Raw genomic sequence first — 25,633 nt, 5'->3', positions numbered from 1 at the left:
AATGGCCGGACGCGAGCCTCCAACTGACATATTTGTCAATAGTCCGAGGTTCGAATGACCCAGCAGCCAGTGGCGACGAAAGAGACAGTGTTTCAGCAGGAAGGAAAAACAGACTTATTTAATAATGGGCCACTAGGGTGGCAGAACGACTTAAGTGAAAACCAGATTACCTGTTATGTTATGTTATGTATGTTATGTGTATTTTTCGTCCGGGGGGCCATCGGCCCCGAAAGTCCCCTACTGGTAGTAGTAGTAGTAGTATTTATTACGCCCGGGAGAACGGACCTCATAGGGCCTGTGGCTACGCTAAGCTATTCACGTATTCCCCGCTTTTCGTCCATTCTACACAAAAGAAAGCCCTACTGCTCTTCCTGTTCTTACTTTTCTAGCCCCGTTTGCTTGACTCTGCTTGACAGACCTGCTTGAAGGCCAACCAATACCATCTCCAAGTATTCAGCATCCTATCTTCAGCAGCTGAAGCATGGTCTGTCGACTTGAGGCTGTTTGTTGTTAGTAATCAGCTGTGATGTTAATATTAGTGGTCATTTGTTTTCTCCTTCTCAAACTCCTTCCTGGCTCAATCTTCCTGTCGCCATCGCAAATTTGACTGTCGCTTGCACCGCCTCCAGGTTAGGTCTCCACTTTGCTCCGTCTGACGCCGACTTTCCACCTAGAAAGAAGGAAAGGTTGCCCATCATGTTTTGTCCTACTCGACGCATAGCTTCACGCTCTGCTTCCCATCTTGTGCATCGGAACAGAAAATGCTCCATCGTCTCTGGTCCACATCCACATTCACACATGTCCGACTCTGCGGCCCCGATCTTGTTGAGGTAGCTGTTGATCTTCGCCATTCCCGTGCGGAGCTGCGAGACACCCCACATCTTCCTGGAGCATGTTACGACCTAACGGGCAATGGCGCTTACGTTACGTGTACCCTACTGTATTTCTACTAACCACGAAGTGACTTATGCCTTACCTTAGAATATTCTATCCCTTTGAGTGCCACAGCCCTTAGGCGGGGTCACGACAGGGGTATGGAGCCAATCAGGATAAATGAAACTAACGGTACTTTTCCACACATACTAACTTGTATGATGGTAAAAGTCCCAGCAGTTTGATTGTTACAAAGAGCTACCTTACAGACTTGTCAAATCTCTTACGAACTTCCGGTACCCTGCACGTACTAACCTCATAACTAAGCTAAGTGGGGCGAGTGACCTTCCTAAGGGCTGTGGCACTTAAAGGGATAATATAGACTTATAACTTACTATAAGCCAGGCTTAGTATATTATAAGCTACCTATTATATATATATATATATTTAATTAATAGCAAATAGAATTTAACTTACTAGCTATTAATAAGACTTCTTTATATTAATAAGCCTAATTTATATTACTTAATTATTAAGAGATATAATAACTAATATTTACTTAGTATAATGCCCTATTCAATCTGTAAACATAAACCTAGTATAGACTAGTTTCCCTATTTAAAACCCAAACCATCACAGAACACCTCTGATACAGCCCCTGGAACCAATCAATGCATTGTAACATCGTAACACCTTAATTTTATATCCGCGATGGCCTGCTCTATCTTTTGGGTGCCAGTCATATGAACCAGCCCGTGTCCACGAAGTGAGACTGGTTCCTGAAGGATGGCCGATTGAGGTAATTTGTACAGTCTTAATTGTAGCGCGATCGGCTTTGGCCGGGTGTGACCTGATCAGGGAAATCCATGGCGACGCCTTTTAAGCGACTCTTCTATTGCGACATGTGGTCACATTCTCTTCTTTGGTTTCAGTATTATGTGGAAGAAGGCCAGCTTTGTCAATTTAGAGCAGGAAGTAAACGATCTCAAGTTGTTAAATGGAGTTTGGCTAGTGGCCACCGGCTGCTGTTGCGTGAAGAGGAAACCGATTGGATTATGTCTGATTGGCACTGACAGTGATCTCTAGCGCAGACTAGTTAATGAGTCGAATTGGATACTATGGCTAGCAACTGTCTCATCCAAGAGATTAGGAGGTCACACATTTGATCAAGCCAAAAGGAAGGTCTTCCAGTTGTGCAGACCAGCAACCCGCGAGTGCAGGCCCCAAGTCAGAGGTTATATCATGCAGGACACCCAAAAAGCAACATGATCACGAAAACCCTAAGCAATAAATGGCATGTGAAGATGAGGGGTAGGAAAAGGACGAGCCTTCGTTCCTCGAGGCCCTGTCTTGTAATCAAGATCTTATTAAGAAGACGTTATCTTGATGTTCAGTCAGCAAGGTCGCCAATTTCGTGACCTATTATTCACCCGAACCACCATCGTGTTCTTTGAGATGCGTTCCGCGTGTCCTACACTGACATTTCATTAGGCCTGTCCGAGATACGCCACCTCTCTCTGTCTCTTGACAAGCCCACACACCACAAGTACCTCCAACCATACGAAAGTTTCGAATTAACTTAGCCGCTGATTGACCAGGTCATGCTGTCACAGACTGGTTCATTCCATTCAACCGTCCATTTCATAGTTCCCATGATGACCACTAAAATGGCGAAGGACACAACCACTGTGGTTGTGCCGTACGTATACGCATGCCGCCTGTGAAGGCCACTGAGTTCAGCCACCCAGGTACTCACGGTCGTCAAGCAACCGCAGAAGCCATCCATGACGCCCTGTAATAATTGGCATCCAACCTCTGATCCTCTGATGACACTCCCGCCTGGCCCAAGATGCGCTCGCTGAAGGTCCCAAGCCATTCCCAGCAGGGCAGTGCCGACAATGTTGACGGTAAAAGTCCCGAGCGGAAAGGCAGGACAGAGTGAATTTAGCTTCAGACTTATGTAGAAACGTAGCAGACTTCCCAGAGGAGCGAAGGCAACGGCATACAGTCCTTGTCCTCGCCAAGTTTCCTGCTTCCGGGAGTCATGACCACTTGCGTTGGAGGGCCGATCCGGTGGGAACACTGCCATGAGCACGGCTCCCAGCCATGTCCCGAAACCGAGCAGGAGCGCGCACCTGTCCAACACAACTCGCAGACGAAATGGAAGCTCTAGATGACGTCGGTTGAGAAGTATCGCGATGTGAGCCCCAATCTTCAGCGCAGAAAGACACATGCAGAGGGTTGTGAGAATGACGGCGAGCATCGCCATGATATTCATGCCGACTCCCCGCGAGGCCAGGTCCTTAGAAGATTCATCACTGTGGTATTGTGGCGCCGGCAGGGAGTTTGACAAAGCTAGGAAAACGTCGCGCACGAATGATGAAAACGTAGTGAGGGAGCCACAGAAACCCGTTGACAGTCCAATAAATAGAGGAAGAGGCTTCCTCGCTGTTGCCCGGATGTCTGTATCACTTTCTCTGTTGCTCTCGTCATCTATACGCGAGCTCGATTCCAAAACACCATCACTGTTTTCCGCGTCTGCCTTGCCTTTTTCGGGAGAGGTTTCCCCGTTGAAAACGGCCGAAGATTCCGAAAGGAGGCCCAAAAATAGAGTTCCTGCAAAGTTCACCCACAAAGTTGCGAATGTAACAGGAGCCCCGGTATAAAACGTCAAAGATTCCAGGCCTAGCCTTGCCAGTGTCCCCAAAATTGAAAGAAAGGTGATGTACGAGACGGTGTACAACTCCGTGAATATTCGAGATACTCGGCGAGTGTGTCCCCTTAGCCGGTCTTTCACTCGTTTGTCTAGCCCTCCTAGTGGGGGAGATGGGGGAAGTCCCAATTCTTCGTTTCGCCGCGAAATGGATGATCGACTGGATCTATTATAACGTTCCTCAAGGCTGTGATGACAGTAAACAGGTCTTTCGTCGGGATTCTCAACAGGTATAGGAGATTCCGCTTCGTTTAAATTGGAATATTCATCGGGGACATCATAGAGTTCTGTGGTTGGCTCAGAATGGTGGCTCCTACTTCTTGGGGTGTGTGATTGCCTCCTCCGCTGTCCTGGGTGCGGCGCAACAGGATCGAGGTCCGTGGAGTTTCCGACGCCAATGTTTTCTCTCCTCCGGCTGGTAGAAAGACATGGGCGATTCAAGACAACTTTATGCCGAGAACCTCCCGGAAGTCTAGTTTCATCTCTGTTTTCAGTGCTTTCAATAGGAGAAGGATCGTTCAGTTCACCGAGATGGATGTACTTTTCTGGCAGGTCATATTCATGGCTCTCTCCGCGACTGCCAGGACTGCGACTGATCATGCTAGGCCACTGTACAGAGCCTCGGCCAACTGAAGAATTGTGCATTTTGGTTGCGCCAAGATGCCGCTGTTCCCACGGCTGCGGAATTTCCGAGCTCTGTGAGGCTAAAGGAGGAGCAAGTTGCAGGGAGTAAAATTGACGGTAAAGTTGGACGGTCGTTGAATTTGACATGTCGCCACTCTAACAGGGCGTGTTCATGTAGCCATCGCGGTATCATTTCATTCTAGTTACGTAATCTAAATCAGCTGGGAGTGTCGGAGAGCTAATTTAGTGCGCCTCGCCTCGGTCTGTATGATACGGGAAAACTCTGGCCGCCAGGTAACCGGATAGATCGGGAAAGCGGTGCTGCAAGGAATCCCACCACCATTCAGTAGGAACCTCATAAGGTTTCTCTGTCATCATATTGTCGTAAAAGGCGTTTGAGGAGGCGATTTGTCCTCAGCTATACGCACTGTTATTTTTGGGCCGGACCTTCGATTTGACCTGGAGGCTCGCCGCCTGTCCTTTGCGACCGCATTTTAATTCACGTTTGATTTTCTCATTCAAATCGTGGTAGCGCGAGGATCTCGATTGAATTACCGCCCGGTTAACTCGGATGAATTTCATTGGATAAACCTGATACTTACCATGACTGTCAGCGGCCGTTTCTCTGTTTCTGAACATGCTATGAGTCATGATCTAACAGAAGCGAAGCAGAAACCCCTAATAACAGAGCCGGAGCTAGGAAGTCCAGGTTGTTTCATCGAATGCACGTCGGGAGATTTCAGAGCCAATACTCGGAGGATTTTGCCAAACTCTTCCAAAGAATCAACCATAGCAAGGCGAGCGTCAGCGGCAAGGAACGGGTACGACTTCCCAGAGTCGTATTTGAATCTCAGTGAAGTCATTGCTCCACCACCTGTGCAAAACCGCGATGACTGCGTTCTATATCACCACACGACCCTCGAAGAAGCTATTACTGCTAAGCAAGACTACCTGCGCCAGATAAAGTCGCAAGAGGGTGGAACCCGTAAAAAGAGCTCGAGAAGAACTTTGGTAAAGTGCTGTGTTATTCTAGTTAGTTTGGGGCTTGCAGTCATTAGGCGCCTTCTGTGCACTTGTCCAATTTGGGGCAACCGTAAGTCGTTATAATGCAGTGTGCGCGCCATACTTGCTCCATAAAGCGGCAGAGAAGTTGCGACAAAATGGCAGCGAAAGTGAGGGTAAACAAGAGCAATAACAAGAGCAATTTTATTCATCGCAAGTTACGGAGGGGTTAGTTGGTTGGCGTGTACATTTAACGCCTAGGGGAACGTGTAGCGCTTCCAGACCTCTAGTTAATCAAATAGGTAGGCAGGTATAAATACAATAATGGGACTAATGTCTGTTACATTGGCGGCTGGGAATTGTTGGATATGCGAGTAGGGTCGATGTCTATTTAAAATAGGGTTAACTTTTATACTTAAGGATTAATATAGTCCCTAGGAGCTTGTCCTTTCTTCCTTCTATCTCTGTTCTATCTTTTTTTTAAATATTTCTCTACTACCTAGTATTAAAGTATCCAGGGACCTATAAAATATGTATTTCTTTTATCAGGGTGCTATCACTAACCTAATAGGAATAGGGTCTATGTTCCTTTATCTTAATATTATTCTTATATCTGGAAAAAGAGGAAGAATTAAACTAACCCCTCCCTGACAGACTGATCAGAGCATCAGGTTGATAATCAATAACATCACAACATTCTGCTCCACATCTTAATACACTCACCCCATCATATAGCTGCGTATTCAACAATGTCTGCCCCCACCTTCGACAAACCCCGCTTCCTACAAGAACATAGCCACGACTACGCTTGCATATTAAAGCAAGCTCAATTCGTCCAGATCATGTCCAATCCTAGAGAATTTGTATCTGCAAATCGTTGAAGAGGTACAGAATGGACTAAAATGGCAAAATGCGCAATGGTCGAGAAGACTTTTGCAGCGAGAGGGAGCGTCATAAATAAAAATCATTCAGGGCGGCCTTGGGCGCTTAATAAGACAGAGAGGCGATATTTTGCGTCTTATGCGCAAAGACAGGCGGATTTCTTGGGATGCGCTTGTGTCTGCAGTTAATGATCGCGTATGGAAGACACTCCAGCGTGTCCTTTCCTTCCACTACAAGCACAAATGGAAGCCTATGAAGGCCAAATATATTTAAAGAAAATGCTCGAGCTCGTCGTCAATCTACGCGTACTTGGATTCAAAGAAACGAGGAAGTGGCTGAGGTAATTCATTTTAAAGATTTCGTGGTTGTCTGCCTCAATAGCTTCAGATGATTTGTAACCGCCAAGCATTTATCTAAAGCCAAGAACCTCCGACTTGCAGTCACTGCTAGTATTAGGTCTGACCACGTCGATTTAGGTGCAGTCAATAAGACAAATAGAGTTATTACCGGCGCTGAAATTACTGGCTATAATGTAGTCTGTTGCGGAGTATATAATGATAACTATCCCTTGAATTATCGAGGACCTCTAGGCCGTACCGTGCCCCACACCACCCCTGTCATCTGTCATACATTACGTGTATTCGGTCCATTGATCCAGATTGGTATATTCATCTTTTCTTCTTTTGAATTCTGCCCCTTAACGGTTTTACTATTTCGGTTGTAATCTTAAAGTATCCATGCTTGCACGGGACACCTAGTGCCTGTTCAACACAATCTACCTAGATTGTTGCGACGTTATTTTGGTGTTGTTGGTTGGAGATGCATCTGGAGGGGATAGTTCGGTCGCAATCATGTAACTATCTATCATAAGGAAGGTACCCCAATCTGTGTGGTGAATGCATACAAAATTAAGTATCTGCTAAGGAGGGCCGGTCTACAGGCCCTATCCAAGTAGCTAAATGGTGTTGAAATGAGAACCGATACGAGATCATGGACATATCTCGGCTGCCTTGAGCTATTTGACTACGGCACACTTGGATCAGCATATGTAAGTTCTCCATGACATACAAGTAAAAAGATTAAGTATTCAAAACGACACATGACATGACATGACATCGGACGGGAATGGCGTTCAGACCCTCTTGAGCCGCTGGCCGTAGGCCTTGGTGACGTATTCTCCCTTGTGGCAGATCAAGTCCTCCAGTGGGTAGTCCTCACGGCCCGAGAAATAAGCGCTTAATACAGTCTTCACACCAGCAGCATAACGCTTCTACTAGAATGTTAGCAAGACAGCGTGGTTGTGATTCCCCGAGTAAAACGTACCTGTGCGTCCAAAGATGTTCCCGACATATGAGGCACCCAGGCATTCCCTCCACCCCAAGGATGCTCAGCATATCGGAGAGGGTTGTCCTTTGGCGCCGGTTGGGGGAACCACACGTCACCCCCTATGCCCCGGATGTGCCCGCTCTTCAGAGCATCCGAGGCAGCTTGAGCATTGACGATAGCCCCACGAGCGGTATTAATAAGATAAGAGCCTATATATCGTAGCATCATATTAGCTCTAATGCCCATCATTAAGAAAATAAGTTCAGTAACAAATCAAATCACAAACCTGGCTTCATCTTGCCAATGATGTCTTTGTTAAAGAGTCCCCGGGTCTCGGCGTAGAGAGGACACTCGATATTGACAATATCACACCGAGAAACCATCTCCTCAAGACTCTCGACACGACGGCAGCCGATGTCCTTCTCAACCTCAGACGAGAGAGGCTGATAGTCAAAGTATAGTAGTTCCTTGCAATGAAAGGGTGCCAGGCGTCGCAGGACTCGTTCGCCGATACGGCCAGCTCCAACGGTGCCCACAACCTTATCCTCGATATCGTAGTTATTCTTGGTGACCTCGGCAACATCCCATCGTCCCTCCCTGATCATGTCATGAGCTGGGACAAAGTTCTTCATCAGGACGAGCATAGTCATAACCACATGCTCTGCAACAGACACCACGTTGCAACCTGTGATTTCGGCGACAGTAATGCCTCCATTGGCCTTATTCGCAGCATCCAGGTCAACGTGGTCAGATCCAATGCCAGCAGTGACTGCAAGCCGGAGATTCTTGGCTCTAGACAGACGCTCGGCGGTCAGGTATCCAGGGTGGAATCTGTTCATTGGAGCCAGCTGAGCTGAGATCCTCTCAAGAGGCATAATAAGGCATGCTTACGGAGTAGTAACAATAACCTCAGCATCTTCCAACTGCTTGTCAAACTCGGAGGCCTCGCCATCTTTGTCAGCAGTGCTGACAAGCGTGTGCCCCTGTTCTTCAATCCACTCTCGGAGACCAAGCTCATTCTCAACGCATCCGAGGAGCTCGGGTTGATCCCTGGCGTGATGGCCGCCCTATTACACAACAGAAACACCACGATCAGCCTTGTGCTTAGAAACCGCGTAATAAGTGCTAAGATTGGGACCAGCTTACAGGGTACAGGACCATCAGAACTTTGCCCTGGTTTCCCCGTGCCTTAGTCAGCATAGTTCTCGTAAAAGGCGGATACACACGCCCGGGCAATAAGCTGCTCGTAATTTGGTAGAGTGGACGGGATAATACACGACATCCCAGCCGCGGAATAAATTGACTGCATACCATATTGCGTTTCTTCGTGGAGGACCGAGGCTGGAATTTCTTAGCAGCCAATGAACAGGATCAAAATCTTAAACCAAGTGCAATTCGACTCTGAATGGCTTCTTTATATAGTCATTTTGGGACGCACCGTTATCCGGAACCACCGAAACCGTCGCACTGGGTTAAAACGCCTTTGCGCGAAACACATCGGTAGAAATCCTATGCCGTGCTCAAGTTTCTATTCGCACCCATATATCAGGAGGTAAGCCTCAATCTCAGTATCGCCGGACACGTCAGACTGACATGTTGTGACTTAACAGTTGCGATATGATTCAATGTGATATAATTCAATGTAATATGATTGAATGTGATATGATATGATTGAATGTGATATGATATGATTCAATGGCGTCATCAAGCTCTGACAGCATCAGATCATAGGAATGAAACGATATCTGGGATTTAGGGTTATGACGGCATTTTTGAACTTTAAAGCTGATTCCTGGGATAAACAGGCTTGACAGGTAAGAGTGGTATCATGCGCAAATTGACCGATGTACTTATGTAGTATATTAAGGGGTAGTTCACTTCTTTTTGCATATGTAACCAGTGCAGGTATTCTTAGCCAAGCTACCTCTATTGAGGGTCTTGTCCCTATTCTAGATGCAATCAACAGCAATGTATTCAAGTCGCGGAACCGGACGGTGACAAGTGGTACCGTTAGGCACGCAGGTTTTGCTTCAGCGTTTCTCACCACATGCATTCGTGAAAGATGAATCGGGCGATAATCACGTCATGGCTTAGCCCGAAGCATAGCCTCCTAGCACAGTCCCCCGGAGCCCAAATGATCTTGGGGATGGTTTAATGATGGCGCCTGCTCCGTATCAGCAGTACTTATATTAGCATCAGTAGTGGGTTGTTAGAGTAAAGGAGCGAGAACTTTCTCACAGAGCTTTGAGAAACGGGAGCAATACGCTCATACATCTTTCTGTGCACAAATGCAAACCTCGACACAGGTTATACAATCGCTCCCCTTCCAAACACGGAACATGGGCAACCCCGTACTTGTCGACGTCGTGAACCTCGCGGCATACACCCCGACTGAGACGACCGAGCTCGTCTCTCGTACTGGCGTACAGAAGGGAAACATGCGTCCAGATAAAGTTTTCATATCTGCGGTCTCTGCCGGCTGCCTGCTGAGCTTTGGGTGCGCCGTGTCGCTCATTGCCCTCACAGCGCCATGGTACCAGGAGAATGCTCCTGGATTGATCAAGATTATCGGAGCCCTAGTCTTCCCTCTGGGTCTAGTGATGGTCGTATTAACAGGCGCTGACCTGTTTACTGCCACGACAATGGTGAGTAAAGACATAACTCATACTATCAGGTTGCAACTGACTGGGCCAGTACACTTTGGTAGCTGTTCTCCACAGAAGGTTGCCGGTCCGGAAGATGCTCCTCCACTGGTTCTTGTGCTTCTGGGGAAATCTTGCTGGCTCTCTTTTTATGGTGGCCATCATCTTCGGATGTAGGATCTCCGATGTAACCTGCACTTGTGAATTACAGCTGATGGTCTGAACCACAGACGGGGGGATCTTTAGTGCGTCCCCTTATAGAGACGAGGTGGTTACGTTAGCTACGAAGAAGCAAATGGACCCGCGAATCTATCAGATTTTCCTGCGGGGAATAGGCTGTAACTGGCTTGTCTGTCTCGCCTGTTTCCTATCCATACAAGCCAAGGATCTTAATTCAAAGGTCATGGGCATATGGTGGCCCATCTTCGCCTTCGTGTCTCTAGGACTCGATCACGTGGTGGCTAATATGTTCATTATTCCTTTGGGAATTTGGCTACATACTCCTGGTCTGACTATCGGTCTATACATATGGAAAGGTAAGTTTCCCGGCGCCCTGTCGATCAGTTAAAAAGCTGATCTCTTTGAGGTATCATTCCCGCAGGATTAGGGAATATACTTGGAGGAGGTCTGTTTTGCGGAGGGTACTACTGGTGGATGTATCTGCTCCTGGAACCCCCTGTAAAAATTGACGGCCGGAACTACCAAGGACCCGTGGTGGGGTGTGGAATGAGTTTTCCAGGTCTCAGAAGAAAGAGTGCGGCCACGGATGAGGAGAGTAGAATAGAGAGTAGACAGGTTTAGGGTGGTACGTAGGAGGACAAGATTGACAAAGGCATTAGTAGTTGATGGTGTACATCGGGATGGTAAGCCTTTAAAAAAAAAGGGGGGGGTTAGGAAACGATAGATTGCGGAGCGTAGATGGATGGATGGAGTTGTGCTTCTAAGGCTCTCTAATTCGATCTCTGTCTAATAGTAGTGTGCATGCGGACGTAAAAATGCTAAGCAATAGGACCGTAGAACTTAGTACAAAGGTATGATAAACTCAAACGCGAGCAGGGACATATCAGTCGACTTTTGCAGTATAGTTCGTAATGGAATCATCAGTGGCTTCTATGGTGACATTCAGACATTTCTTAACAAAATGGAGCGAAATAGATTCCACATTAGTGATACATTTGGATCATATCCTCATACTACTTATGAAGGCCTCTATTACGGCCTACTTGGACGGACTAAAATCGTCCCCCCCCAAACATTTATGCCTCATGTTAGACCCCCCAAGGACTTCCCGTACCCGGTAGTCCAGGCGCAAAGAGGTGTGTCAACTAAGGAAAAGTCCGGTTGATGCGGGCAAAATGAGGAGTAACACTGGTTGTATGGGATTGTCTGTGATCTTAGGTACCTCGCTTGATACAACCCTGACGCTCGCGAAAGATCATTAACCCCCGCCCGGCCGTGATATCACCAAGTTTGTGGACATAGATTACATTCGGGATGTATTGCTTCATAGTATCCGAGTCGCCATTATGCCTGTCCACTGAGTGTATCGTACTGTATGTCATTGGAGACTGTGTACCTCGGAGCTTGGGCAATAGTGAAAGCAAGGGCGTACGAATTCTGTACTAAGTGATCGCAAACTTTGTCTCATGGTACTTGCAACTATTAGTGCTAAAAATACGCAATATAAATTTGGGATTTTGCGTCTAGCCTCTACTACTGGCGGGGTAATCGAGCATGGAGATGAATTGTGAGGTAATCTACCCTGGAGCTGCCCGCATTAGCTAGCATTTGTCGTGGAGCTCAAAGCCAGCCAATGTCACATGTTAGTAAAATTACTCGAGTATTGAATGTGTGGCTGGGCATCAATCATATCATAGCTTGCGTATTTCGTTCTTGCAACAAATCCGAGAAACATGCTGGTCGGCTACGTGGGCTCTGTTGTGTTTTATAAAACGGAGCAAATCGTCTTCCATCTTTCTTCCCAGCCAGGCCTCCAGCCTTTTCACGACTGCCAGGCATTACCTCTTACTTATACCACCAACTATGGTGTCTTTTAATATCCCAATAGAACAATGGGCACAAGTACGCCAAAGACCCGGCGGGTGTATGTATCCTGCTTTTTAATATTCGATCCGTTACGCTAGCGGCTAATATCAATTGATAGCGGTAATTTATGAAAAAGTACCCGTGCAAATGCCAGGGCCCGATGAGGTCTTGGTTAGTGTGAAGTACTCGGGCGTCTGCCACACCAATTTGCACACAATGATGGCCGAATTGCTGCCGAAGAGGAAGACTCCTCTAGTTGGCGGCCACGAAGGCACTGGTGTCGTGGTCGCCAAGGGTGAGCTTGTGACGGATCTTGAGGTTGGTGATCATGCCGGCATCAAGTGGCTGAATGGCTCTTGTTTGACCTGTACTTTCTGCTTGCAAGGCGACGAGCAGCTCTGTCTCCAGCCTCTCCTGTCCGGCTACAATGTCGATGGCACTTTCCAGCAATATGCTATCGCCAAGGCAGCGCATATCACCCGCATTCCTACGGGTTGTAGCCTGGAGGACGTCTGCCCTATTCTCTGCACAGGTCTCACGGTCTATAAGGGGCTCAAGGAGTCTGGGGTCCGCCCCGGGCAATATGTCGCTATTGTGGGTGCGGGTAGTGGCCTGGGATGCTTCGCTCTACAGTACGCCAAGGCCATGGGCATCCACAGCATTGCCATCGATACCGGGAGTGGCAAATCCCAAACCTGTACAGATTTAGGCGCAGTGGCATTTATCGATTTCGAAAAGTCCCCAGATATTGACGGGGATATCAGGGCCGCAGTCCCAGACGGATTAGGACCCCACGCTATCATCATGCTCGCAACCCACGAGGAGCTATTCGAGCATGCATCCAAGTATGTCCGTTCGCACGGCAGTGTTGTCTATATTGGTATCCAAGACCATGTGCACCTCGAGGCGCCGATATTGGATACAGCCGTCCGCATGGTCGGTATCGGAGGCAGCAATGTGGGGAACTGGCAAGACGCGGCCGAGGCTGTTGAACTTTTCCGGCTCGGGCTGATTAAAGCGCCGCACAAGCTTATCGGTCTGAGCCAGCTCCAGGATGTGTATGACCTTACGCTAAAGGATGAGTTTATGGGCCGGTACGTGGTCGATACAAGCAAGTGATAATCGGTGTTAGAACTTGAATCCCGGAATATGAACATTTGGATACGCAGATATCCCCTCAATTCTTGCAAGCCTCCCATAAGTAACTTATCCCAGAGAAATTATGATACTAGTACAAATTTGTTTTTAATCGCCGCGATAGTTACGCCTCTATCTGTCGTAGTCTTATGGCAAATCGACTCATAGGCTCAGCGAAGATCGGTGCCAATACAAGCATCCCTTCAAATGTGTTGAGCCTCCCGGCTGGTCACCGTAGCGATGTCCTGCCAATTATAATCTAAATATAAAAGATATGTCATGTCCCACCTAAATTAGCCCATGGCATATATTCCAACAATGTTGAGTTCCAAGGTGCAACATCACGTCGCTGACATCCCCAAATTGTCTGACGGCTCACTTTTTCGGCCGAGTCCTCCTTTAACTGTGACTGGATAGCATCAAAGGCTTGCTTGAACTTCTTGACCGTGGCTTTCCTACAGACTCTTTGTTCCTGCGGACAAACCGCTGCACATGGCGCGATTTGAAGCGGACGTTACCGCCATCGCCAAATCTTGCACCCTCAAAGCATGTGCTGATTCACGCCATGATAACAGCAAACACTATCCCCTCACCTGTGGTAAGTCCCCCTCACTGTTACTCCTATGGATTCAAACCAAAAAGAATCACCTTCTGAGGCTATCCCTTTGTAAGCACCGATTTTCGCAGATGCTGTCAGCTAATTGGTCATAAGACCATAACGGAAAAGGAAGCGTGATGTGAAAATCTGAGATCTCGCTAAAGCTATAACACTGGCCTTAGCGATACGATGTGACACTAGCTCATCATGACCGTCGTTCTCCTTCCGTTTCTTTGTGAAAGTGTCTTGAAGTGTTAGTTGATTCAGAGGCTGCTTCAGTGTGTATCGCTTAGCTTTTGATGGATCCGGATTGAGAGGACCCAGTGACCCCAGACAGGTTGAGAACCGTGTCCCAGCCTTTGATGATTGTAGGACTCATGAAGAGCGGTTAGGGCCGTTTAAAAAGCCAAATACATCGCTAAGGTCGCTAATATAGAATATTTTTGTGGCCAAAGATCAATCTCACTAAGCCTGGGACACTTCGCACGATGAGCAGAGCTTACCGGCGTGCTTTGAACTGTAAATCTGATCTACGGTTTCGCGAGGAAGGTAAGGGCAAAAAGAAAGAAAAGGATAAGATATAAGCAAAAGCAAACATTCAGGGATGGTTACCAGTACCTATATACGCTAAGAACACATCAGCATTTTGAGGTACTTCTACCTCTAGTAGTCTGGCTGTGATCTACGATATATTTTATATATCTATAAATGAGGCAGGAGAACAGAGACAACTTTATACGCTGTTCCGCTAGGTTCATATGCTATTTCGAGATGGAACAGGAATAATTGGTTAGAAACACGAGGTTGATAGGTGGATTTAAGGGTTTGAAGCCATTGTGCAGTGGGTGTATTCCGATGTTTCTGCCAGCTGGATTAAGACGAACGTGCAAGGGTAATTCCCGCGTATAAATGCCTGTGATAACTGATTGACTTCTGTATCCAGTGTGGTCATTACTCAGAGCGTAGCCAACGTCTGCCTTGAGTTAAGCCCGTATATTTATCCAAGAAACCTAACAGCATTCGACAGGTGGAGACCTGCAGAGTAACGAGTAAACGAGTACTTGTCAGACATTACGTGTATTCGGTTCATTGATGTGAATTGGTGTATTCATGTTGTGTTCTGTTGAAATCTACCCCTTAGAGGTTTTACCATTTCGGCTGTAATCTTAAAGTATCCGTGCTTGTATGTGAGACCCCAGCACCTGTTCAACAGTACTATCCCTCTGACCAGCATAAGCATCCGTCGCGGTCACTCTTAGGGGCCCAAATGGATAAGAGCATATCATTTTCTCGATACATCACGGTCATGTAGTAAAGCCGCTATATCCACCAAATCTAGGGCCTAAGAGACTTGTGAAAAAGGTTAACGTACACGATAAGCGAACGCAACGGACAAGCGAACGCAACAGCGCACTGTACGGCTAAAAATCACGTACCCTATAGTAATTTAATTCTTATATAAAATGGCTAAAAATCTAGAAAAATTGGATTTATAAATAGTATAACTATTTATACTTAAATATATTTTTAATAGATTTTTTACTATTTTATTTTATATATAAAACCTTATTCTACAGTGTATATTACAGTATAAATAAACTCGAAAGTTTATAGCTATATAGGATACTTTTAAACGTCGAAGAAAATTTAGATAGCTTAATTTAAAACTTATATATATTCTATTAAAGTTTTAATCATTTTAGGCTTAAATTTAGCTTTTAATAAGCTTTGAAAAAACTAAGTATAAGGTGAAAAGTGGTTTGTTGCGTTCGCTTGTCCGTTGCGTTCGCTTATCGTATCCCTTTGAGTGCCACAGCCCTTAGGCGGGGTCACGACAGGGGTATAGAGCCAATCAAGATAAATGAAACTAACGGTACTTTTCCACACATACTAATTTGTATGATGGTAAAAGTCCCAGCAGTTTTGATTGCTACAAAGAGCTACCTTACAGACTTGGCAAATATCTTAGGAACTTTCGGTACCCTGCACGTACTAACCTTATGACTAAGCTAAGTGGGGCGAGTGACCTTCCTAAGGGCTGTGGCACTCAAAGGGATATGTTATACTAATACAAGAGAGAGACAAGTGTTTTGGTGCCTAACCTACTTTATCAATTGTAGCTATTCTGTACGTGGGGTCAAGTGGGGCAAGGTACGGAGCGGAGGGCTATGCTGGTCAAAGGGATACTTAAAATTAGAAGCTCAAAGGTCCAGACCAATCCTTGGCTTAAACCTTAAAGGACCAGGTTTTGTCCGTCGTTTGTCGCACTTCGCACTTGGTGTTGTTGAACAGGTGCTGGGGCCTCACGTGCAAGCAGGGATACTTTAAGATTACAGCCGAAATGGTAAAACCTCTAAGGGGTAGATTTCAACAGAACACAACATGAATACACTAATTCACATCAATGAACCGAATACACGTAATGTCTGACAGGTGTAGGCTTGAAATGGCAGAGAGACCGTTCTGACTCGTCGGTCATCTCTGACCATAAACCTACGCCAGTAGCCGACATTTTCCGTATCCACTTTTTCGTGATGGCAGAAATTTGATCTTTTATTAACCATTGTTTCCTGAGAAAGAGGTGTTTGACGATTTCACGTTTAAGAAACTAAGGTCAAACACTACGTTTAGACAGTGATATTATTCAAGATGAAAATATAGCGATATAACGGCAAGGCTCGCTATGGAACAGACAGCTGGGCTATGGAGATTATGTATAAGTTATGGGCCTTTGAGGGAGAGAGGATGGGCAGATTCAGGTCTTGGTGCAAGGCTATAAGAATAATGTGGGTTTCCTAACTTTTATTCTCTCCTTAGTTCCCTACGCCCGAGAATCAAGCGCGATATTGCCTTCTTCTTCGAGGCCCGGCCATGTTCCTCCCATGCGTCCGGGTCCCCTCGCGGGGGTAAGAAGAGTCTTGCGTGTAGTGAGCAATGTGATGCTGTTCATCTTCTGCGGGTGATTCTTGGTCCCCCGGCACCCTCGCTTGCATAAGCCCGCCAGGCCGCCCAGTCTGACGAGGCATTAAAGTCCTGACAGTCCTCTCTTTGCTCATCTTTTCTCCTTCATACCCGTCTTCTCAGAACTAGAGCTGCGGATGTCGAACCTGAGACGCAGGGTCCGGAGCTGTGATGAGGAGCGCCAGGCGACTCTGCAGCTCAATGTTTTGCTGCAAAAGTCGTTCATTCCTCTGCTCTAACTTCATAATATAATCCATTGCCTTTTCGAGGATCATCGTCTTGCTAGGATTGCGCTGGGGCATTGATCCGAGTAATGCTATCTCCAGGAGTGCTCGGTCTTGCTCGTCCGCCGCGCTGGACGTTCCTTCACTTCCATGCCGAAAGGATTCTAAGGAGAGTGGAGGATGACATTTATGAATCCCCACGGGCTTTTCGTTTACGTCCGTGTGGTACCTGTTCTCGATCAAGCTGGGAACTGTCCCTTTGGAAAGGTAACTGGGCGTGTGACGATGAGGGGTTGAAACGGACAGCGATGATGACTTGTAAGGCAACGGTCTGGAATTGCCTGAAGGCTCTGGTCTAGGCGAACTACAAGGTAAGAGAGCTTCGGATGATAAGGATGCCGGAAGCCGCTTCTGCTCTTGTGATAGGGGAGCCACAGGTTTAACGCCTGGGCGATCATGGTTTATATCCCCTCGGTCTTGTTTTGCTGGTTCTATTAGACAGGCGGCTTGAGCGGTTGGGGATATATTTGGCTGCGGCAGCGCGGTGAGCGGGAGCCATCTGGGCTCCATGATTCTGAGACTGGTCGAATAATATATGCTAGCTTGGTCATTATTATGATCCGTCTATTGCTCTTAGTAGAGCGGTTCTGACATGCTGAAGTCTGGGCTTCAAAGAGTTTCTTGCGTAATGGCTGAACCACCTTGCGTCGTAATTGAGCGCAGAAGCGAGAAATTTGGCTAGCTAAATGCTTCCAAATGCCTTCCAAAAGAGGGGCCTTAATGTTGGTAGAGGTTATAAGGTGGACTATCCATCAATAAATCGGGGCTAGTGATCGGTGTTCTGGCCCCTGTGTCCAAGGTGGCACAGAGCATAAGTTGGCGTTTCCAAATAATTCAACATATACTCACCCATCACCAAGATGGCCACGGAAGGGTTCATGGCGAGTGTGGCATCGTCTGTGTTGCCATCGATGGAGAGGCTATTGTGCTCTGCTCGGACATGGGTTAGCCGCTGCTTGAGGATGTTTTTTCACGGTCGAGGGCGTTGCTGTTCGTGGAAATAATGAGGGTGTGATAGGGTGTTCTGATTTCTCCCCCTCCATCTGCCTGGATGGTTTGACATATAGAGGGAATAAAAGGGACAGAGTATGACTGGAAAATGGGCAAGCTCATTGGAAAAAGTGGCGTGTAGTCTTGAAGTTGTGGCCTCATATCATCATCAAATTGCGCGAAAGGTGAGGGTCCGACGTTATACGGCTGGGATGAGTCACAACCAGTTCTAGTACCTACAGGTAGCGCAATTATCGAACGACGTCGACAATAAGGGCATACGTGTTAGCATTGTAATCATGCATCCCCCAGATATCGACTACCCGGCCGAAAGACGGCATTTTAATCAGATCATTCGCAGTTGCGAGGCCGAACAATGTCGACGGAGGGGAAGTGAAGGCTGCCGAGATAAGCACAATGACTTCCCATTCATAAAATGCCAGGTGACGCCACACTCGACAGATGGCGATGAAGGGTGAGTAGCCAGAAGTTAACGCTGACGAGAGTGAGGAGCGCAGGGGTGAAGTCGGGATTGTGCTGGCATGATGATGACGCTGGATTGTGCACGCGTAAGTGCCCAGGATGACACTGTAATGACACCTGCGCCCTCTCCTTTCTCTAGCGTAGTGTCTATACTAAAACCCACGCCTGATGAAACCAGTTCAAGTCCTCGCGGATATCCACGGCTACGAAACTTGCATACGTCTTGCGCCCCGGTCGCGAAGATGAGAACAGAGCTTGCCAATGAAAAAGGCTGCATGATTGCCAGGATTGATCGATTTATGCGCCAGCAATGCGCCGCGGCAACGCCGGAAATCTCCAAGCGAGGGGTTCACGGTGCAAACCAGCCACTGAAGCCATGCTTGAGTAACAACATTTTCAATTGCTCCCCCGAAGCGTCTACCTCTCACTTTATAATCTTCGGTAAGCTGGACTGCTCCAAGGTGAATGTCTAGCTTTCAACCTTTTTGATATCTTATCACTCATCTACCTCTGTACGCGGCGGTATAAAAACATTTGTGATCCTCGCTTATTATCCCCGCTTCTCTTGGCCCTTATTCTCACGGGCTCCCTAGGAAGTCGTTTACAAGTATGAGCGAGTCCCATTGCAACATGCCCGACCTGGGCATCAGCGACTTTTACGTCATCCCAACTTCACAAGACGAAAGCCCCTCCGTGACGTCGCTCATTGAGGCCCTCGGCTTGGAACCACACATTGAAGGTGGCTACTTTAAAGAAACCGACGTTTCCGTCGACTCCGTTTCCTCACCATATCCTCCTGAACCCCTATCCGAGGAGACTCTCTGCCTGACGGATGGTCTTCGTTCCGACCTCGGACCGCTGTTCCGCAGACTTTCGACCACCATTTACTACTATCTCACACCCAACCGCCCACAGTGTTACTTCCACCGTATCCGCAGCCGCATTATCCATTCGCTTCATCTGGGCCGCGGCCGGTATGTGCTCATCAGCCCCGACGGACATGTTGAGACGTATGTCGTGGGACGCAATATTGAGATGGGCGAACGGCTCCAATGGGTTATTGAAGGAGGTGTCTGGCAGGCCAGTTACCTGCTTGATGCCGAGGATGGCGAGAGCGAGGGACTGCTGATCTCCGAAACTGTCGTGCCAGGGTTCGAATACGCTGACCAGGAGTTTCTGTCTGAGGCGGGTTTGAGAAGCTTGGTGCGGGCTGACCAAGCAAGAAAGCTGGAGTGGTTAGTCCGAAAGTGTGACAAGGTCCATATGACAAACCAGGTAGCAAACCGGGAGCGAAGCACAGGGTCTAAGAAAATCCGGGTTAACGACAGGGGAGACCATCCTCCCTCCACCATAGTGCCGCCGAGGAGAGCTGAGCTGTGAATATTTAACCCGAAGGGAATAGGACGAGAGCATTACCAGGATAAGTGTATGTTTAAATATCTATCTTTTTGCCATATGACTTGTTGTCGTTGATACAACCATTGCAGTTCAGACAAGCTGATATCTCGGCACCCACGCCCACACGCTAGCCGACCTTGATGCTGGTAAATTGGCTTCCAATGTGAATGAAATGTCTAGTGGTGTCTTACGAAAAAATTTAGTATGAATGGTCAAGGATACTTGAGGCAAAGCATTACAATACCATGACCTGGAATACCCGGCCATCTCTTGTTTCCTCAACCTCCGGTCGCCGAGTAAAGGTCTGAACCACAAACTTCACAGGCAACGATCTTATATTAATATTGTAGTCGGCCGAAGGTCTCTGTTTAAACTGAAAACCAGTACGGGTGCTATTGTTTCGGGTAATGGCAGAGGCAAGACTTGCTATAATCCGTCTAGGGCTGTCTCACTTCGATCGAGGGAATACCCCAGGCCCTTCAAAGCCTTCCGGATATATAATTTTCCAAACTGCGAGCACTGGCTGCAAGAGAGTTGCATGGCAATGGCAGATACAATGGTGATTAAATGGAGAATAAAGCACCTTGTATCAGATAGTTGGCATGACCAACCTTGACGGAGGTCTGTAGGTGTGAGTTCTACCTCACTGGGTATGGCCTCTCCGGATGCATCGTACGGCTACTCTTGCTACAAGGGGGTCTGAGGAGATTTTATGCCGCAAACGGAAAGTCTCTCAACGATTTGATGAACGCTGGGGCAGTTACCAAAAGTGGGAATCCAATAGTAGAATAACGTAGGAAATGAAACTCTGTTTCAACAACGCAAGACGGACGGGGAGGGATTTGAGTTATAAGAAACTATGATGTATGTATCTACAAATAAAAACAACCAATGGCCCGATCTTAAGTTACCTAGTAAAGAGAAAGATTTAGAGCTCATCATAGGTGAGAAAACTGCGTGAGCTGGTTTGATTTATTGCTTCTGCCGCCTTTCGTTCCTCCTTTCTTTTTTTTTGTTTTCTTTGGCTTAAATACAACCTCTGCTACTACTCACAACCTTTCTACCACTCAACAAACTCCCTCCCCCTCTTCGTAAGTCTCCTCCATCACGTTTCTCATGTTACCAGAAAAGATGTCATAGATAGTGAGGCTCAGACCCGGTTACCATCTATGCTGGCTTGCAACTAAAAGCAAGCAGGGTGGGGAATCTATCTACATCTATCTACCGACACCGAAGGTAGATAGATGTAGATGCCTAGTCATAAAACGGAATGTAGATAGGTAGAGGTAGGCTACATGTAGATATAGATAGATGCTTCTATCTACCACTCTAAATATGATATGCACTAGCCACTAAGTAACTACCCCGGCCACTTCGCCACTCGTCTCCTTCAGCAGCCCGTCATATCCTTCTAGAAGTCCTGCCTTTAGCCATGACCTAACCGTTTGGGTAACTTCAATTGTGCTCGCGTCCAAACGAGCCCGCTGAGGAGAGACCATATTACCAGCGGAGGAAAATGCTCTCTCACATTCGGCAGCCATTGCAGGGACTGATAAGACGTCAATCGCCATTTTCGCTACACGAGGATCCTCAAACCGCTTGGCAGACCAGTATTCGAGCGGATTATCGTGCTTTGAAAATGTGTCCTGCTTTGTAGATTGCCACCTTTCGAACTCATCGGCGACCGATTCTTCTTCGGAGTTCGGATACGACATAAGCTCGTCTTGGAATGAGTCAAAGGGATTGTACTCCCGTGCCCTCACGGCTACAGGAAGATTGCTGTCAGCGATCTCCCACTGGGCGGGAAGATCCCTATACTCTTCCTCCCAAAGCGTTTGGATGAGATATCGAGCCTTGTCAATCCAACCCTCCCTTCCGCTGTACGCCCTTGTCAAGAACGCCCATTGTATTCCAGTAGGAAGGACAGTAGCTGCGTAATAAATCGGTGTTTCATCGAGCTTGGTGTAATATTTATTAAGTTTGACCCACGCAGAGTTGATACAGGCAGAAAGATAGCTGGACTCTGGCCGATCCGCTGACTCTGTCTTGGCCCTCTCTAATGTTGATAAGAGGAACTCGTATGCAATGGCGACCTGCCAAACCATACCGTACTGTGCTTCCGCATCTCCTTTTCGAAGCCGAACTTGACAGTCACCTTCAAGCCTCAAAAGGCAAGAATTGAACATGGCGAGAATGTTACTGAACCAATTCAGAGCTTCCCAATCTGCATCAGTAAGGAGATTGTCTTCCTCAAGACATGAAGGAAGCGAACTTCGCGATTTTTCGACTTTAGATCGAGATCGGGCCAACTTCCTGTTCGTTTGGATAGTGATATCCACAAGTTCTTCAAGGTAGCGACGGAGCTTAATTGTACGTTCAATCATATAATATTGCGATAGCCAGCGTGTGCAGTTGTCAAGAACGACATCAAGCGTGCCGGGGTAGTTCTTGTCAGGGTCATCGTCTTGTAGTCTGCGCAGGATGACTGTTGCCTTGTTCGATCGATTGATCCAGACGACAAGGTTGTGTAATTTTCCAACCGGCCCTCTCTTTGTCCACTCGTCGAAGTCATCCGGATCAAGGTCTTCGAGAGCTTGGGTATCGTGGACGAAAAGCATAGCCGTAGCGACAAGGTGAAGGACATGTCCAAAGCAGCGAATCCTCCTGGCTGCAGGCTCATGCCACTCGAACTTGCGCCCTAATTCCTCCACAGCCTTATCGTTGTTTGAAGCATTGTCAAGAACAAAATATCCAAGTTTATTGTGTTGTACAAGCTCGAATTCTTCCAGTACCGCCGTGACCGCTGCGCAGATATCTTCCCCGGTGTGGGCCATGGCGACGTTTGGGAGGCCTAGCAGGATTTTTCGAGGCTGGAAATTTTCGTCGTCGAGAAAGAAAGCATTGATGGAAAAGAAAGAATGCCTGTTCCGAGAGGTCCAGCCATCGAATGCAATGTGGACCTTGCTAGGGCTCCGTAGCAAAGTATCAGTAACGTGGGCTTTGTAAGTGTTGAACTCATGAATAACCTTGGCCCGAATTGTTTTGTGAGTAAGGTTTGCTGAAGTCTCACGGACCAACGGATTGAGATAGTCAAAGAGTTCATGGAGCCCCACGTGCTCTGAGAGGCGAAAAGACAGGTTTGCGTCCGTAATCCACCGAACGAGCAGGCGCTGGAATGTTGCTTTGTCAAATCGAGCAACCAGCTCGTCGTGATGGTCATCCCTTTTCCGCTTCCTGGAGGCAAATTCATGGAGATTGCATTGATTTAAAGGTCTCTCCGATACGTAGCGCTTTGCTTTTGATGGATCTGGATGGAAGACACTGTGTGCTTTGCTGAGGTGATTTTCAATGTTCCGGGTATTCGACGCGACATAGGCTTTTGGTTTGTGGACTTTCTGTTGGGTGCAATGGCAGCAAAGCCAACTGGATGGGCCCCGTTCGGTGGTGACAGTTTTGGCTTGAACATTGTAACCATGAGCCCAAAACCATCCAGTGGCTTGTCCAGTTCGAGTTGAGAGATTCCAATGGCAACGGACGGTTTGAGAAACTGTACTCCAGTCTTTGACGGCAATTGAGGTGCTGAGGGACGACGATGAATCTAGTTTTGGTAGATCTGGCTGACTGGATAACTCTGAGCAATTATTTGCATCAGTTACCGATTGACTGGACAAGTCGCTTGGAGTTGGCATTGTGGCAGATGCTCTATACTGCGAGTCGACTGTATGGTATGCCACTTGACATTTGAAAAGGGGGAGCTGTATCAAGAGATTGACCAAAATTTGCGATGAGCTTGAGGAAAAGGTGGAAGGGAAATGATCTGACAGGGGGTGTTGGTAGGTAGTAAGGTGAGGGTACCGGTACCTTGCTTTGGAAGGGAATTGCGCACTAAAATAAAGTCCCTCTACTTTCCGTCTTCATCTCGGCGTCTATCTACATTTCGCCTACATATCCGACGGTAAGATAGATAGATAGATGACCCACATGGCTCCTTGGTAGATAGTTAGATGTAGATCTACATCTATCTACATCTACATTTCGTCTATATTGGTAGATAGATTCCCCACCCTGGAGCCACTTTGTTGCCCATCCTTCAAGCTGTTGACACCTTCCTTTGTCATCACACTTTCTTGGCATACAAGTGTTAAAAAAGTGGCCTTGTCTACACCTAAATCCTTAACAAGTGCACAACAAACGCCTCAATCTGCGCTTTGCGCAGCCGCAAGCCGCGGACCCCTTCGATCTGGGGATCCACACTCCCGCTAATCTGAACCGAGGAGCCCGTGCAATCCTCTTGCGAAACAGCCCCGCGGTCGTAAACAGCCCCATTGGTGTTTCACCTGGACCCGAGCGGACGGCTCAGACACCGTCCTCACCACTCAACGCAGCCACTTTTGCTACAGCTACGGAAGGAGCTGAGCGTACCAACCCTCCATTGATCTTTGGACACCAGCCAGTCTCTATCATCGAATCAGCCAACGAGCTCGCACGTGAGCAAGTGGAAGAGTACAACGCCAAGCTGATGGTCTTCCAAGCCTTCTGCGCCAAGTTTGAGGAAGCTGCTCAACAATTCACCACGGAACCGTAACGACGTTTCGCTCAGCAATTTGCCGACAGCTTCCTGGGCATCTGGAGACGAGAGCTCTCCAGCACCGGACCCGCGACTACCAGGCCTACTTACAGCAGCATCGCTGCTGCCTCGCTTCCCGCTGCCCAGTCCTGCCCAACTCAACAACATCATCAACAACAGCATCGGCAATCGGACCCACCTCATCGCCAAGGGCAACAAACGGCCATCGCCCCACCCCGACAAAACCTTCGCGTCTTCGTCCGTCTAGAAGCCGGAGCTCCGGCCAGGGACCACAGTAGCTATGCGATCCGGACTCTGATCCAAGAAAAACTCGGCACCGTCTCGGACAAGATTCGACAAGTATTCCAGGTCAGATCAGGGTGGGCCATCCTGACTGCCGACTCTGAAACACGCGATTTTCTCGTGGAGAAGCAGGCCGAGTGGGCGGCTGAACTGGGAGCGACGGCAGTAGAAACGAACAAGGAATGGCACACTTATGTGGTCTCGGACTTTCCCAGAAGATTGACTGACTTCCGCGGCAATGAGGTGGACAGTGACAGCGTTGTCAGCGATGAGATAGAAATCCAGACAGGGCTCAAGCCCGTTGATATACGTACTGGTAGACAATTCTCGGATAACCCCCTGACAAAGACTCTACTCGTGTCCTTCCTGAAGCCCACCAAGAAGAGGTTCTGGTCCCTCTTCGGCAGCCGGGCGGCCAGACTCATAGATAAAACCGACGTACCCAAACAGTGCGAAACGTGCTGGGGCTACCGCTTTGCCCGCAACTGCCATAGACAGCCAGTCTGCCATCGTTGTGGCAAGACTGGCCACATTGTAGACGACTGCGCTGCATGGGAACAGTGCGTCAACTGCTTAGGCCCCCACGAGGCCAGCCTTCGTAAGTGCCCAGCACGGCCGAAGAGAGTACGCGGCATCCTTCGCCGACTTACTAAAGAACAACGAGAGCATATCCGGATGGTGGGCGCGGAGACATACCGACAACGGCACTTAAATCCACAGCCAGAGTCGCTTACGGAAATCCAACAAAGCACAACTGAGTTGCCAAGGGATGATATCGCATTATATCAACAGTCGAACGCTCGC

The 25,633-nt window shown here is 47.8% G+C and overlaps 8 protein-coding genes across 14 annotated transcripts; 5 read left to right on the top strand and 3 right to left on the bottom strand.

Annotated features, from left to right (window-relative positions):
- Positions 1-2,452: 2,452 nt before the first annotated feature.
- On the bottom strand, positions 2,453-4,231 carry FOXG_19677 (uncharacterized protein; the record flags this gene model as incomplete). The annotated part of the gene is made up of 1 exon (XM_018399942.1): positions 2,453-4,231. The coding sequence occupies one exon, from the start codon at positions 4,229-4,231 to the stop codon at positions 2,453-2,455; it is 1,779 nt and encodes a 592-aa protein (XP_018244497.1).
- Positions 4,232-4,493: 262 nt separating this feature from the next.
- Positions 4,494-5,563, top strand: FOXG_19676 (uncharacterized protein). The gene is made up of 2 exons (XM_018399941.1): positions 4,494-4,819; positions 4,883-5,563. The coding sequence occupies exons 1-2, from the start codon at positions 4,814-4,816 to the stop codon at positions 5,315-5,317; spliced, it is 441 nt and encodes a 146-aa protein (XP_018244496.1). The 5' UTR covers positions 4,494-4,813; the 3' UTR covers positions 5,318-5,563.
- A 1,036-nt stretch (positions 5,564-6,599) lies between these two features.
- FOXG_07154 (formate dehydrogenase) lies at positions 6,600-9,033 on the bottom strand. Of its 6 annotated transcripts, XM_018385787.1 has the most exons (6): positions 8,732-9,018; positions 8,567-8,593; positions 8,312-8,487; positions 7,707-8,251; positions 7,418-7,629; positions 6,897-7,364 (listed from the first exon to the last, which is right to left on the bottom strand). In XM_018385787.1, exons 1-6 carry the CDS (start codon positions 8,732-8,734, stop codon positions 7,227-7,229), a joined length of 1,101 nt encoding a protein of 366 aa, XP_018244491.1. In that variant the 5' UTR covers positions 8,735-9,018; the 3' UTR covers positions 6,897-7,226. The 6 variants fall into 6 exon arrangements, with proteins under 6 accessions (XP_018244490.1, XP_018244495.1, XP_018244493.1 ...); XM_018385786.1 differs by having other exon boundaries at positions 6,600-7,364; positions 8,567-9,033; XM_018385791.1 differs by having other exon boundaries at positions 6,600-7,364; positions 8,312-9,033.
- Positions 9,034-9,324: 291 nt separating this feature from the next.
- On the top strand, positions 9,325-11,229 carry FOXG_19675 (uncharacterized protein). 2 transcript variants are annotated; one of them, XM_018399939.1, is made up of 4 exons: positions 9,325-10,065; positions 10,115-10,235; positions 10,293-10,598; positions 10,649-11,229. In XM_018399939.1, the coding sequence occupies exons 1-4, from the start codon at positions 9,709-9,711 to the stop codon at positions 10,861-10,863; spliced, it is 999 nt and encodes a 332-aa protein (XP_018244488.1). In that variant the 5' UTR covers positions 9,325-9,708; the 3' UTR covers positions 10,864-11,229. The 2 variants fall into 2 exon arrangements, with proteins under 2 accessions (XP_018244488.1, XP_018244489.1); XM_018399940.1 differs by having other exon boundaries at positions 10,293-11,229.
- Positions 11,230-11,966: 737 nt separating this feature from the next.
- Positions 11,967-13,364, top strand: FOXG_07153 (alcohol dehydrogenase 1). The gene is made up of 2 exons (XM_018385785.1): positions 11,967-12,166; positions 12,227-13,364. The coding sequence occupies exons 1-2, from the start codon at positions 12,106-12,108 to the stop codon at positions 13,225-13,227; spliced, it is 1,062 nt and encodes a 353-aa protein (XP_018244487.1). The 5' UTR covers positions 11,967-12,105; the 3' UTR covers positions 13,228-13,364.
- Positions 13,365-16,464: 3,100 nt separating this feature from the next.
- FOXG_07152 (uncharacterized protein) lies at positions 16,465-17,959 on the bottom strand. Its single transcript, XM_018385784.1, has 3 exons — positions 17,938-17,959; positions 17,681-17,876; positions 16,465-17,626 (listed from the first exon to the last, which is right to left on the bottom strand). Exon 3 carries the CDS (start codon positions 17,596-17,598, stop codon positions 16,930-16,932), a length of 669 nt encoding a protein of 222 aa, XP_018244486.1. The 5' UTR covers positions 17,599-17,626; positions 17,681-17,876; positions 17,938-17,959; the 3' UTR covers positions 16,465-16,929.
- Positions 17,960-18,540: 581 nt separating this feature from the next.
- On the top strand, positions 18,541-18,807 carry FOXG_19674 (uncharacterized protein; the record flags this gene model as incomplete). The annotated part of the gene is made up of 3 exons (XM_018399938.1): positions 18,541-18,553; positions 18,597-18,647; positions 18,740-18,807. 3 exons carry the CDS (start codon positions 18,541-18,543, stop codon positions 18,805-18,807), a joined length of 132 nt encoding a protein of 43 aa, XP_018244485.1.
- A 384-nt stretch (positions 18,808-19,191) lies between these two features.
- On the top strand, positions 19,192-20,079 carry FOXG_07151 (uncharacterized protein; the record flags this gene model as incomplete). The annotated part of the gene is made up of 1 exon (XM_018385783.1): positions 19,192-20,079. The coding sequence occupies one exon, from the start codon at positions 19,192-19,194 to the stop codon at positions 19,939-19,941; it is 750 nt and encodes a 249-aa protein (XP_018244484.1). The 3' UTR covers positions 19,942-20,079.
- Positions 20,080-25,633: the final 5,554 nt, after the last annotated feature.

Source organism: Fusarium oxysporum, chromosome 6, assembly GCF_000149955.1.
Source record: "Fusarium oxysporum f. sp. lycopersici 4287 chromosome 6, whole genome shotgun sequence".
Taxonomy (NCBI): domain Eukaryota; kingdom Fungi; phylum Ascomycota; class Sordariomycetes; order Hypocreales; family Nectriaceae; genus Fusarium; species Fusarium oxysporum.
The sequence above is the reverse complement of the archived record's forward strand: the minus strand, read 5'-3'. Positions and strand labels throughout refer to the sequence as shown.

Bases quoted from the DNA above. Each gene is read 5' to 3' on its own strand.
- FOXG_07154 (XM_018385786.1), bottom strand. From the start codon at position 8,734: ATGGTATGCAGTCAATTTATTCCGCGGCTGGGATGTCGTGTATTATCC. The intron at 8,488-8,566 runs GTAAGCTGGTCC...GTTGTGTAATAG, and splicing joins TTCTGATGGTCCTGTACCCT to GGCGGCCATCACGCCAGGGA. The intron at 7,365-7,417 runs GTACGTTTTACT...ACATTCTAGTAG, and splicing joins GAACATCTTTGGACGCACAG to AAGCGTTATGCTGCTGGTGT.
- FOXG_19675 (XM_018399939.1), top strand. From the start codon at position 9,709: ATGCAAACCTCGACACAGGTTATACAATCGCTCCCCTTCCAAACACGG. The intron at 10,066-10,114 runs GTGAGTAAAGAC...TGACTGGGCCAG, and splicing joins TGTTTACTGCCACGACAATG to TACACTTTGGTAGCTGTTCT. The intron at 10,236-10,292 runs GTAGGATCTCCG...TCTGAACCACAG, and splicing joins GGTGGCCATCATCTTCGGAT to ACGGGGGGATCTTTAGTGCG.
- FOXG_07153 (XM_018385785.1), top strand. From the start codon at position 12,106: ATGGTGTCTTTTAATATCCCAATAGAACAATGGGCACAAGTACGCCAA. The intron at 12,167-12,226 runs GTATGTATCCTG...ATCAATTGATAG, and splicing joins ACGCCAAAGACCCGGCGGGT to CGGTAATTTATGAAAAAGTA.
- FOXG_07152 (XM_018385784.1), bottom strand. From the start codon at position 17,598: ATGGAGCCCAGATGGCTCCCGCTCACCGCGCTGCCGCAGCCAAATATA.